The 14,296-nt window shown below is 39.1% G+C and overlaps 1 protein-coding gene across 1 annotated transcript in view; it reads left to right on the top strand.

The window, feature by feature from the left end:
- arhgap27 (Rho GTPase activating protein 27) overlaps positions 1-12,580 on the top strand; it is a 28,060-nt gene extending 15,480 nt beyond the window's left edge. Inside the window, exons 3-17 of the mRNA XM_085360989.1 lie at positions 361-603; positions 1,737-1,817; positions 2,864-2,986; positions 4,742-4,831; positions 6,766-6,833; positions 6,923-7,010; positions 7,419-7,520; positions 9,547-9,645; positions 10,658-10,757; positions 10,917-11,054; positions 11,414-11,512; positions 11,614-11,691; positions 11,842-11,973; positions 12,090-12,195; positions 12,327-12,580. Of these exons, the coding sequence (XP_085217115.1) occupies positions 361-603; positions 1,737-1,817; positions 2,864-2,986; positions 4,742-4,831; positions 6,766-6,833; positions 6,923-7,010; positions 7,419-7,520; positions 9,547-9,645; positions 10,658-10,757; positions 10,917-11,054; positions 11,414-11,512; positions 11,614-11,691; positions 11,842-11,973; positions 12,090-12,195; positions 12,327-12,498 (1,719 nt within the window). The 3' untranslated portion in view covers positions 12,499-12,580. The remainder of the gene's footprint in view (positions 1-360; positions 604-1,736; positions 1,818-2,863; positions 2,987-4,741; positions 4,832-6,765; positions 6,834-6,922; positions 7,011-7,418; positions 7,521-9,546; positions 9,646-10,657; positions 10,758-10,916; positions 11,055-11,413; positions 11,513-11,613; positions 11,692-11,841; positions 11,974-12,089; positions 12,196-12,326) is intronic.
- The last annotated feature ends 1,716 nt before the right edge of the window (positions 12,581-14,296 follow it).

Raw genomic sequence — 14,296 nt, 5'->3', positions numbered from 1 at the left:
TAAAGTTTGCAAAGGGGGAACTATTTCCATTCAGGCCTTTCATTTGTCTTTCTTACTTTTGCAAAAGAAAAGAAATTGCTTCATTTGAATGAATATGAATATTCTTTATTGTCATTGTCACAGGTACAATGAAATTAAAAACTGTCAGAAGATGGATTTTGAGACTTTCACGTAGAACCACATTGACTCTTTTCCATATTTTAAGTGCTTATGCATTGCTTTGCCAAATCAAACCAGTTCCTAGTTTTGGTTTAGTATTTTCCTCGTAAAATAAAACAAAACCCATTTGGGTCACAGCTCATGTGTTGAACCCTGAGTGGGACTTATGTGTAACTTAACGTACTGTGTCTTCATCCCCAGCCTCCTTTACCGGAGGAGGACTACCCCTCGGAGGATTACCCGCCTGCAGATCCACCAGAGGGCTATGAGGACACCCATGCCACAGGACCTCCAGCCCCAATCCCAAAAGACTACAGCTTCACCCATGTGACCCGGCCCGTAATCCCCAGGGCCAACCTGGACCGCAACACCCCGGCTGGTTGGAACCTCACTGTGGAGAAAGATGGGACGTGGGTGTTCACCAGTGAAAACTCTCCAGATCAGGTCTGCCCAATCAGAATTCAGGTTAATTATCCTGCAAAACGTTTGAAAATGTGATGAAACGGCTTCAAACACGTTCCAGCATAGTTACCATGATGATTGTTTGGAAACCCAGTATATCAATGTTATCTGTGATTGTTTTGACGTCATTCCAGTTGTGCAATTATCCAGGGAGGCGTGTAGCTAGTGTGGCTAAGAATAGAGTTGAGAGAAAATGACAAACACTGCATATTTTCCCCATCACACACTTCTGTCCGGTTACTGTGTGAACAGACCATGGATCTGTTTTGGAAAGTTACAAAATCGTCACGTGCAGTCCACCCAGTTTGACTCCTGGACAGGATTTCAGGCTCCATTCACTATAATATGTTTTTGCCAAAAAACGTGTCATTTTAGTGTGTTAATGCCAAGCATCCACGCCACTTTTAAGACCTTTAAAACAAAGTCTTATGGAAACCCTAGTGTTAGTTCAAATATGGAGCAGTGTTTTATTCTTCGTGGACTCAAACAGAAAGTTTTTGAAGTGGTGCTCGGGTGGTGCTCGGGTCTTGTTAGTCATAAAAAACAAATAAGATAAACATCATATCTGGGCTGTTTGAGTTCTCCTCTCCTGTTACCTAGATTTCCTCTAGTAATAAATCACAGTTACAGTCCTGGTTTGCTTTGTAAAACTACATTCTGTCCTCAAATTACCACTTAGTTCTTTCAGTAACAGTTTCACCTCATTGGCAGCCAAAGTGGAAAAAATTCTGGTTGTACTGTTTGTCTATTGCCATTCTTCCTCTGTAGTATTTTCAAGAAGAAACCAGTTCTCTGCTTCCTGTTTATGCTGCACCATGCGCGCCCAGCCCATGCATGACTGGTCATGTGATGTGCATTTGCAAGCGTCTTAGTTTGTAATTACATTACATCCAAATATGCGACAAAGTCCTCATCTGCACTGAGATTAGCGTGGATACCATTTTCAGTAACATTTTCTCCAGCAGCATGCAGCAGATCATGTGTGAGCGTTGTTTTAGCCCTAAGGAAGTGAAACTACCTGAGCAAGACTTTTTTTTTTTAACTATTTACAGTAATTAACTTTTTCTGTAACACCGAGACATGTTTAACTAAAACAAGTGCATTGTGTGTAACAGTGGATCAAATCTTTGGATGAGCAGGGGCAGACCTACTACTATCTAAGAGATGGCTCCAGGTCTCTGTGGAACCTGCCCGAGGTAAAGATCTCACACCACTTAACAAAGTAGTCGACAGCGTTTTTCATGCAAGATTATCACTGATTCTTAGACATGTTTTTACAGTTTGAATATAAATTATGAAAATCAATTTCTACGTAATGCTAAATGGACTAGTTTGAATACAGCACTTTTCTATTGTACTGCACTCAAAGTGCTTTATACAACATGTCTCGTTCATCCCTCACACACACATTCACACAGCAACTTTTTCTTATTCCAGGTGTTTCTATCAAACAGTCGCACTTCTATGAGCAACTCGTGTTTCAGTATTCCGATTAGTAGATGACCTACTCTACTTCCTAAACCACAGCCACTGCCACTCCTGTACCCGTCTACTTACTGCATAGTAGATTTGAATAAACAGGAAACAAGCGTAACTTTATATGTATATTCATAGAAAACTTCTTACAGAGTAGAAGCACAATTCTCTGCACAATGCATAAGCTACCGCAAAAGTTGCAGTTGCATGCAACACTAAGACAGTAGGCAAGAAGAGAAGATCAATTACTCAAATCAATCTTAAGAAGCAGAATTAAAACTGAAATAATATTAAGATGATCAGGAGACCAGTAAAAATGATACGGTCCTAGAAATCAAATCTATAAATGTAGCATACATTTAATAAAGTGATCATTTTATGCTGCTAAAAGGTTTAACTAAACAGGGATGATTTTAGCTTATTTTTGAATACTGCTAATGCTGGAGTACAGCTAGTGTTATAAACTGGGAGCTCATTCAATTAGCTTGCAGTATAAAAGTTTTAGGGAGACACAGAGTGTAACGAGACAGGTAGTTGTTCCAGATTACCTGAGGGTTTGAGCCGTCTCATACTCAGGCTCTGAAATAAGGATTAAATTTTGAATATGAATTTTAACTAAAGCACTATATTTCATATCCTTTGGCAGATAAGTAGGATCAAACTTTCACTTGTCTAAATTAAAGCAACACTGATCCTTAAAGTTGCGTCCTTTCACTCATTTTCTTGCATTTAATCAATGAAACTAAACTGTGTTTTGTCCCTCTAGGCCCCTGTAGCTTATGGCCAGTTGAGGGTGGAGAATGGCGTTGAGGCGGATGGCATGTCTGTCATCAAAAACTGGAGACACACCGTGGGACCTGCTCAGTTCAGCTCTGCCCAGGAAGATGGGGTACGAACATGCACATGCATATACACCCACTAATAGCACATGCTTGTTTAAGCACAAGCTGTATCACGTATTCAGGGTGTGTCGCCTGGGTTAAACAGAAAGCTTTAGTCAGGCAAAAGTGGTGAGGGTAAGTACCTGTTTAACAATCAACACTACTATGCTTTTTAACCCTTATTTAGCAAGGCAAATTAGCTCCACACCACGCTTATTTACAGAAACAGAGAGAGGGAGGATGAGGGAGAGCAAAAAGCGATATTTCCACAAACACCTGCGACTTCTGGTATACAATAAAGGGCTTGTGCTAAACAAGTCACCTCTAGCAGTCAGGGGTTCAAAGCAACCGTGTTGCTCAAGAGCACAACACTGGATTTCTCTTCACTGGAACCAAAGAGTTTACTCAAACCAAGAAAAACAGGCTTTGGATCAACTGTCATCTTTTTGATATAAAGTTTCATTTTTTTATTAGTGTGAAAAGGCTGAATGATGACAAAGACTGTAAGCAACAGTTTATTTTTTCTTTTTTGTCGCACACCTGAAACATAAAAAGACCAGAATTATAATAATAAGTTAGGTAATACAATTGTGTATTTAAAAAAATTAAAACCAAGTGCATATTGTTAGGTGATTGTTGTTCTTCTAACCATTTAATGCCATATTAACAAGGATAGTGCTCAGTATTGAACACTGAGAAAATGTGACAGATTTAAGAAGCCAAGAAACTACATTTCATATCTGCAATCCCTAGACAGATGTTACAGTCAAACTAAAAACTAAGTATTAAGGTGGTGTTTGGAGAATCAAGTCAGGACGTTGCCCAAAGTTGTTTTCACACGTAGCACACAATGCCAGATAGCCTGGGTAGAGCTTGCAAGGGGCAGTGCACAAGACGCTCACTCTTCAGTACATGACCTGCATAGTCAGGGATTAACAGGTTAAAGACTGTTTTAATCCAGAGCATTTGAGTCCTTGTGGCAAATAAAGTCTAAAAACTTTCAGGGCTGCAGTGCACCTATGCATGTGAAGCATGGAGATAAATAGATAACACCGATTTACACATACAGGATGCCCACCCACAGCCTCAGATATCTAAATCTTGTAAGCCACATCATAGAAAATGACAGGGCAAAATGCATCTTCTATACAACCTACATGCACATTTAAGCCATTAATATATACCTACATGTGAATCATGGATTTTTTGAGATTCAGAGTCAGTCAAAACGTATTTTTCCTCACACACGGTAACCATTGTGTCACGGTGGTGTAGTATTTCGTATTTCCATAGAAAGAAGAGTCTGAGTATGAAACTGCTGGTTGTCAGGGGGGTTTGCAGAGGAACTGAGGAGGAACTGAGTCCTTTCACTTTTCAACCAATTTCAGATGGCGAGGGATGAGTTTTCCTAGATATCCTATTTTGGTGAAATGAGATACTGGTGTTTAATCATTCACCCTTTGCTACACTTCTAAACAAGTCTCACTTGGTAGTGTAGTGTAGCAACGCTATCTTCAAAGTGTTATCAACACATTGTTGTTTTTTCCAGTACATGCTACATTTGCAGCTATAGTGCAACAAATAAGCACATATTTCATCATGTAAGAGTTACTTTAGCTCCTGATGATATAAGATGTTAATCATTTAAAGAAATGTAAATCTTATCTGCTGATTTTGATTTCTGCTTATTCAAAATTTAAATTTACATGCTTGGGTAAGCTTTGTGGGTTTTTTGAATGACAAATCTCCTCACTGTCTTTCAGAGATTCGCCCCGACTCACAGGAGGAACACGTCAGACTACAGCTCCAGTGACAGCTCCAGTACAGGAAACTCTCCTGAGACGCAGCAAAATGTGAGCGGAGCTTATGTCCTGCCAAGGATTGTACTGACTGACTGCTTTTGATGAATTCTCAGTAGCAACAAAATTACTCTGATCTTCACCTTTAACTGAAAGGAGTTCTGTGTCTCTCTCTTAAGGCTTTTGGGTTTTGGCCCTGGAGAAATCCTTATTATCTGACCTCAAAGTGGCTGCGCTACAATGTGGGTGGTTAGTTAGAGAGCTTGCCTGCCCTTGATCTATAGATAGGTGCATCTATCTATGATGGGCAAAAGGTGTCATTTTTTAGATAATTAGCCGAGCATTTGTTGCACTCAACCAGTTTCATTCCATGCATTAAATACTGTACTGTATTGAAATCACCCCATTGCTCACCCTTGCTGGAAACCTGCAAACCCTTTGCTGTATGTTTTTGCCTAAATGTGCATCTGGCTGAAGACAGATCTGTTGTCTTGAAACTGTGATAGATCCGGCCTGAAAGTCACTCTTGTAGATCAAAGGACAAGTTATGCGAAGTTCTTCTTTTTTCTTACTTTAAACCAAAATTGATTCTTCCTAGAATTTTTATCTGTTGAGCTCTCATTCTGGCAGCTGTACTTAATTTTATAAGAATGTTGAAAATTTACACAACCCTGCCACTGTTTGATCAATGCGTATCCTCTAAAAGTAGTCCCCCGGAAATCAACTTTGCACACACTGGGTTGACATTTACTTATATACTATATAGTGGCTCACTGTTTTAGAAGTCTTGTGGTGTTAGCGTCTCTTTAGTGTTGTGGTTCACACAGTTGCCTAACAAGTGTAAATTTCCTGTTTCAGTCTGGGGAGGGGACGCAGATCCCTTGGGGTTTGTTTTAGGAATGCAGAGCTACCTGCTGTGGTGACCAATTTTGAGGGAGCAGCTGAAAACAGCTTTGTTACTGAGACGTTGATCAATTTCATATTCATCTGTTTTTTGGGGGCGGGGTTTTGTCAAAGCCACAGGGAGTCACTGGTGATGGGCAGAAGAGCTGCATTTGGCACTGTCTGTTCAAGACCCCTGTTCTAGAGAAAAGCTGCTGTGCTGTTGCCTTAAAGCCTTAAACAACACATAACAGGACTAACAGCATAGTTTTAGCACATTGTGCATGTCATGTTAGTGTATTTGAAGCTTTCCAAATTTTTGCAAAAATGTATGCCAAGGATGCCGTAAGAAGAAATAAGAGTCTAAATAACAGTCAGGTGCTGTTAATCAAGTAAACTGGATTAACTGATCATCGGTGAGTGTAACCATCTCTATAAAAACAGAAACTTTGACAGTTAGCTAGTCTTCAGGTGTTGAAAAGCTGCATCTGAACAAACCACCAGACTCTTGTACTGTACGGTACCTTTGACAGACAAGACCAGAGTGGAGGTGTCTGTCCATAATCCACAACACCACATTCGGTGAAAAACAAACATGGCGTATCGACACAAACACCTCCTACAAGTTGTCAACCCTGGTGGTGGAGGGGTGATGATCTGGTTTTGTTTAGCGGCCACAGGATCTGAGCACCTTGCAGTGATTGAGTTGACCTCTGCATAGTAAAAAATTCTAGAGCCCAATCTGAGGACAGATCTGTCTGACAGGTAAAGCTGGGTCATGCTACAGGACAGAAATCCCATGCACAACAGCAAATCTACAACAGAATGGGTGAAAAAAGAAAAGAAGCAAACTGCTGCGAAGTAAAATCAGCACCCTTGGATGTGAAACATAAAATAAATTAATAATTATAACAATTCTTTATGCAGTGTATTGTAATAGAGAAGGCAGTGCTGTTTAATATACTCTGTATGCATAATGCTGCTGAAGACGTTTGCGTTCAACCTGCTGCCCTTCATTTCATCCCACAAGTAAATTTTACTCATAAGCCTGATAACTAAACATGATCTGCTAACAATTCAAAGATGTTTACTGTTTGTATTTTTAGGTGCAGAACTTGGAGAAAGCTGGAATTCTTAATAAAACAAAAGTGTCTGAGAATGGAAGGAAAGTAAGGTAAGAGGTTGCTTTGAGGTGTATTTTGCAAGTATCTTACTCACATTTCTCGAGTTTCTGTGTTACTTATGAATCTTCTCCCATTCCAGGAAAAACTGGGCCCCAACGTGGACTGTTCTCCATGGAGGGGTGCTGACGTTCCACAAGGACCCAAAATCTGCATCATCAGGGGCCGCGGTATAGTATACGCTTTGTATTAACAACGGAAGCGCTCATATTAATGATATGAGCATAATAATAGGAGCTCTGACACAGCATTCTTGCTCATTTCTGGCAGGGTTGTGACTAAATGTAGTCACAACTCTTCATGAAATAAGTTTTCAGTTCTTTCTTCTTGATTTTAAATATCAACTATCTGTTCTTATCATCTGCACGATACTATCACATTTCTCACCTGAGAGAGGGAAAGGAAAACCTAAACTGCAACGTGTTGCCAGCTGAGGTGTCACCTTTATGAGAATGCGTTAAGGCCCTCGGGTCACGAGCTGCCAAGGACAGCCACATCTTTTATTAAAGGCATCTTGATTCTTGGAATGCCGTGCCGTCAGTTTTGTAAACACCTGGATTTTGTTTTTCTCCTTGCAGAACAAAACCAATCACATTGTCCCGGAGGTTGCGGTGGATCTGCGCGGAGCAACGATTGGCTGGGCCACAAAGGACAAATCGAGCAAAAAGAATGTTTTAGAGGTGTGTTCGTTGACAGTGCTCATTTCTAAGCTTGTACATCCTTGATTCATTTCTTCTCTCTCACCAGAGATGCAGATATTTAACAAAATGAGATATCCTAGCATCAGAGCCGCATTTCAAAGACATAAAACTGCATGATTTCTTCTTCTACTTTTTTTGTTATAGCCTGCTGTGCTAGTTTTTGGTCTCAGATGCCGTAGAAGTATAACAGTATAACAGACAAGCTTTATATTTAGGTCTAATTTTAATTTAATTCAGAACACACGCGGTCACAAGATGTGCATCTTTTATTACAGTTGCAAACTGTGAAGGGAAAAAACTCTGATCCCTGTTGTTCATTTGAAATACTAAAAAAAAGAATATAAACATCTGCTTATGCATAGACTCGTCCTCTATTCCAAGTGTGTTCAGCATCAAACACAAAAACAAACACTTGCTAAAGTTGTGCATCCTCGATTACAGGTCCCACGGGAAGCCTTCTTTCTTGTCTATGAAACAAAATAACCATCAATAGCATACAGAGGTTGATGTCACTGGCAGGATGTCAGAGAACAGAAAAACAGAGAAAAGAGGAGGGCACTCAGTGCCCCACATTTCACACTGAAAATCATGCCCACTGGAGGGGAAGACAATTGACCTCGAACTATAGAACTGAGATCCGAAACACTATGAAAATGCATTAAAAGCTCGCTAAATATATGAAAATTCACTTCCTTAAAAGATCATTTTAGCAGCTAGCAGTTATAGAAGTAATATTAGCTACAATGTATGGGGGGGGGGAAGTATTGGGCCACACTCCAATAAAAACTCCTGCTTTAAACCCTAACCCGTCACCGGCGATGGGTTAGGGTTTAAAGCAGGGGTGTCCAAAGCCAGGCCTCAAGGGCCGGTGTCCTGCAGATTTTAGATATCACCCAGGGTCAACACACCTGCATCAAATGATTAGTTCATTACCAGGCCTCTGGAGAACTGCCAGACATGTTGAGGAGGTCATTTAGCCATTTAAATCAGCTGTGTTGGATCAAGGATACATCTAAAACCTGCAGGACACCACCCCTTGAGCCCTGGAGTTGGACACCCCTGCTGTAAAGGGTAAATTAGGTTAGGGTTTAAAGGGTTAATCCTTGAATTCAGGTGTTTTCAGCGGCTTTGCCAGAGTTGTATAATGTTGTATAATCAAACAGCGAGCCTAGGAGTGCTTCACTCTAAAGAGCTCACAGATTTCCTGCATGGTACTGTAGTAGGAGGCCACCACTGCAACAAGTCAGTTTGTGAAATTCCACGATCAACTGTAAAGCACTTGGGAACCACAGCAACTCAGCCATGGAGTGGCAGATCATGTAAAGTAACAGGGCAGAGGTGCTGAGGCATACAATGCATCAAAATCGCCAGCACTCTGCTGACTCAGTCAATAAACAGTTCCACACCTCCTCGGCCACTAAAATCAGCACGAAAACTGCACCAAGAACGTCATGTCATGGGTTTCCACAGCCGAGCGACTCCTGTAGGTGTAATGTGTAGGTGCCCAGTACTTTTGTCCATATATTGTATGTATTAGCTGGGTTGTGTAGTTTTCTAACTTGCGAACATAATGATGTTACATGTAGCTTTTATTTGCCACACAAGTTGCTTCATTCTTCCTCCTGAAGAAAGGAGCTGTAGATTCATTAGTCTTTCAGTTCTTCAAGGCCTTACAGCTCTTATTGTTCAAGAGAGCAGTGAATTGTTTTCATTTTCAATATGGGCGGGACGTCTCTCTATGTGTGCGATTTAATGTTTTTTTGTATATGTGGGTGTGTTCGTGCTTTAGTAGAGCTGGTTCCATAAATGCACAGCTAAAATAAGATCTCACTCACTTCCTCTTTGAAAAAAGTGTTGCGAGTTCAGTCAGTAACAGGAGCTCTTCTATAAATAATCTAGCAGCGATTTATGAGTCACATCATATGTTTGGGTTTGTGCTTGCAAAAATAAAAATGTATATATATATATATAAATTCTTTTAATCTGTGATTTTTCTGCATTTCAGTTAAAAGGAAAGAATGGTGTGGAGTTTCTGTTGCAATATGACACCGAAAGCATCATCACTGACTGGCATAAAGTCTTAGTGGACACCATAAGGCAACTTGTAAGTCTTTAAACTGCTTTTACAGAATAATCAAAATTAGGCTGCATTAAAATGGTTTAATAGCTTATTTGTCTTCTATTTTTTTCTTATATGAAAATATTAAATTTGCATCTGTTTATAGAAGTTGATCTGTTCCATTTCCTGTTAATAACATTGTGTAGATATTCACTCCAATTCAGCTCCTACACAAAACAAACCCGCATATTTCATCAAGTTTCTTAAATTTTGTATCAATAAATGGCATAAATCAACACTTACAGGGAGCCAGATTTTGACCACCAAAGCTTAATTGCACCCAACGGTAACTAGACATTAGAAGATCACAACAGAAACTTCTGGTTGTTGTGGTTGATGGTGATGATGACAGGAGGCAGATCTCTGCTGCTGCTGCTTCACGCCTGAAGTCCCTAATAATTAGTGTTAAATACCCAAAGGTAAACAGGTAGAACTTGCTCAAAGTTTAAGAAAAAGCTTTTGCCATGTCAACAAATGTACTCATGTTTCAGCTCAGATGAAGCCTTAAACATTAGCTTATTTGCCAATGAAGTTTTGTGTAAGTGCTATATTTGGATATTCAACATCTGAGCTTCATGCTTTTGGATTAGCACAGATGAGTACACTGGGAAAGCATACATAACTTTATGGGACTGTATTTTGGGCTATACCTCCAAAGGGGTGCCATTCATTCTGGACAATCTTGCAAGCAACCCCTACAAAGCTGGATGTCCAGAGACCGGGAGCTGGATGTTCTTTGGCTCTTTGGTTCTAGACTACTAGCGTAACTCTGGCTAAAAACAAAAATCAATTAAAACTAATATCAAGTTCATTTAATGTGTAGAAAACCACAGCATTAGAAAACACACAATTGTCTCACATTTTTTCCTAGTTAAGAAGCTAGTAGATTTCTGTTTTTAGCTACGTGGTCACTAGATGGAACATTTCTTTAAAAAAAGGTAAAATTAGAAAAACTCTACATCAAGATTCATTTGTTTTGATTGTCTGTGTTTACCAGGAGTACCAGGAACATCATTCTGAGGAGGAGGATGCAGACATTTATGAAAAGATCCCCAACACAGATGAGAAGGTGGGAGGTGCCGTAGACAAGAGAAAATGTAAGTACAGCTTCTTCTACTTCAGCAAAAAAAAAAGCAAATTATCTCTGATTTTAACTGTGGCATGAGCAGCATAATGATTGTGCTTCAGTTAGATAGATAAGACATTTGTGAGCTACCCTCCCATCCTTTTTAAATGTCTATTGTTGCTATCTTTAGCAAGGGGAAGTGTTACAAGTACAGCTGCAACCACCACTGCAGCAGAAACAGAGCAGAAGAAGGTCCGAACCAAACTGATGAAGTTCCTCATGAAGCGTCCCACGTTGCAGACGGTCAAAGAAAAAGGCTACATCAGAGGTGATTTCAGACGAGGAAATGTAGAGCTTTGTTGTCATTTGCAGGCTTTGGCTGATTTGAATAGGAGGGAAAAATCAGTCTTTGTGCCTCCCAAACACTGAGCACTGATGTTGTGCCTATATCAGCATTTAAATACGAGCTGCTTTGAATTTTCCTACCCGCTTTTCAGTTCAGTTCACTTCTGTTTAGAGCTTATTTCTAGTGCATGGACAGCAAAATGGCAAAACAAACACAATGAAATTCTAAGGAAGTGTGTAATAGCCATGCTTTCGTCCAACTAGATGTCTTCAAGAGTTATGAGTATATTTAATATTCATTTCTGATATTGTGTGTAATCAAACTCTTCTAATTCTTTGCAGAAAATGTCTTTGGTTGTGACCTTGCGACATTGTGCGCACATGAAAAGACTACAGTACCGAGTTTTGTAGAGAAATGTATTAATGCAGTGGAAAGGCGAGGTAACACCTTATTTATATCACAGTGGAATAATTACAAAGTATATCTTCCTGTGTGCGTGATCAAGCAGCTGACTCGCTGGTGCTTACTTGCTGATTTCTAGGTCTGGATATTGATGGACTCTACAGAGTCAGTGGGAACCTCGCTGTCATTCAGAAACTGCGCTTCAAGGCCGATCACGGTAAAATCAATCAATGTGTTAAACTAATTAATTCAGTCAGTCACCTCATGGGCAAGGAACATACTGTGGTGTTGATCTCATAGGCTCATTTTAGACAGCAGTGACCCCTGCTGGGTTTTAATAGCAAGTGCATGTGTTGTGTATAAACAGATGAACTGGACCTCGAGGACGGTCAGTGGGAAGATGTTCACGTCATCACTGGAGCGCTGAAGTTATTTTTCCGGGAGCTTTCTGAGCCGCTTTTCCCATACAGCCACTTTAATAAGTTCATCTCAGCCATCAGTGAGCATTCTTTAATTAACAATAAGCCTAATTCTAAGCGCTATATCATCAATTTTTACAGGTGAAATTGCAGTGAGTGTTGCCATTGATCATTAACAATTGTTATGTATTTCTAGGAATTGGTGATTTCAACACAAAACGGGATCACATGTATGACTTGATCCAGTCACTTCCTGCTCCAAACCACGACACCATGAAGCTTCTATTCGGGCATTTACACAGGTTTGTGACACTTTACTTTTCTGTCCTTTGCATTTTATCTTTTATTTATTTATTTATTTATTTTGCTTACTGTGCTTATATTCATATTGAAATTGAGAGGATTTGTCATAATTATTGAATTTCTTTCACAGGGTTATTGAATATGGGCAGGATAATCGTATGACTGTACAGAATGTGGCAATTGTGTTCGGCCCAACGCTTCTTCGGCCAGAGATGGAGTCGGGGAATATCGCGATGCACATGGTCTTCCAGAACCAGATAGTGGAGTTCGTCCTGAACGAATACAACTATCTCTTCCAATAAACAGTAACAAACCTCCAGTGCAGACCTGGGCCAACATGTAAATGTGGTCAAATTGTTTAAAGAGATAGATTTACCTTTGCATTTGCACATCAGCAGCTTCATTGTGCGATCTGGAAAGTTAAACTCCTTCTGTAAAATATGTGAAAGGGGTCTTCAAGTTTATTCAGACTAGGAAAGGGATCTTCACGTGCTCATCGCTGAGGATATTTGAAGCATGTTTAACCACTGTTTTATCTGGATTTTCTCTGTCGTGTGCAGCTTACACCGTTAGACCCTACGTTGGCAGTATTGCAGGAGAGGAAGTCGAGCTACATGGGTGTTGACAGGTGTTGTTTGGTTTACCGTTTCAAAGCCACTGAGCTTGTTTTGTGTGTGTGTGTGTGTGTGTGTGTGTGTGTGTGTGTGTGTGTGTGTGTGTGTGTGTGTGTGTATGGAGTGAAGACTGTAACAAATTGCTCTCCCTCCCTGGAACTCTAGGTGTCTAAATCTCACAAGTCACTTTCTGGAGATTTTATTTTATTGCTTTTTTTGTTTTGGTTTATCTAAATCTCAGTGATAATAGAACCAATAGGTCAAACTTGGAGAAATGCATTAATTCTCTCTTTAGCAAATTTTCTTTTATTGCTTTTATCTTTATTTTTAGTAATTTACAGTTTATCACTCATGGCAATATCTGAGATTCTATGCTAATATTGTTTCTTCTTTTTCGGCCTCATTTTTACGCAGGAATTTTATTGTAATATAGAAATGTGTAAAAAAATATATTAATACTTCTTGCTATGAAATAGATGATGGTGACTTAGAGTACTTGTGCAACTTGTAGATTATTTTCAACTGAAAACATCATTTTTCAATCATGCTGTACTTGAAGAAATTGTATAATAACAGCACAGAGATATAAAGTAGCAACAGTTTGAAATTCAGAACAGAAACATGGATTGTAGCTTTATGACATGTAAATAGAAATAGATGGCATATTTATGCTTCAAGTTGGTGAAAATGCACAAGTTATTCCATAATAAAATAACTTTGTTAAAAAAGGTTTATGTGTGTATGTTTTTTTCTTGCAATCATGTGTTTATAAGCTGTAAATGGGAGAAATACATTTAAGAATTTGTTTTTTCATTAAAGCTGGCCTGTTACACTTGTCATGTATATTTTTATAATTGTGGATGTTCTCATAAATAATAATTTCCAAGGTTTCAAATAATGGGGTCAACATATATACAAGTAAACCATGTTATTCAAAAGTTCAAGCCTCAGACTGCTTTAAGCCCTCAGCTTGAAACAATTTTTCTACTCTTTGATTTGAGTTATCATTTTATGAAAATTTTAACTAAATATTAATCTAAAGTGAAAAACACTTTCGGTTAAATTAATATTCGACATTTGTTGAATAAAAAGGATTGCGTCATTATTCACTTTTAACTGTTCTTCATATATTTTATTGTCAAAGCAAATGGTTGCACAACTATTGTACAATTGCAATTAAACAAACTCTGGTTACACGTGCTGAAGAGGCTGAGGAAATAAAATGCTTATTTTATAAAAGGCTTTATAAATGCCAAAAGGTGTAACTTAAATATTAAATATTTAACACGGGTACAGGTCTTTAATTTAATTTACAAAATACATTTAAAAAATCATAAAGCTGATTTTTTTTGTAAATGCTGAGGTCTAAGTAAAAACAACAACAACAACAACGAAAACAAAAAAAAGTTAGAGAAAGAAATCTTTCTTCTTGCGATCCCCCAAATCGGAAGTTTATGAGTCGGACCATTTGGGAGGTTGGACGCGT

Source organism: Diplotaxodon limnothrissa, linkage group LG8, assembly GCF_057381915.1.
Source record: "Diplotaxodon limnothrissa isolate DT_005_m linkage group LG8, D_limnothrissa_male_GT1.1, whole genome shotgun sequence".
NCBI lineage: Eukaryota > Metazoa > Chordata > Actinopteri > Cichliformes > Cichlidae > Diplotaxodon > Diplotaxodon limnothrissa.
This window is presented reverse-complemented; position numbering and strand designations above follow the sequence as displayed.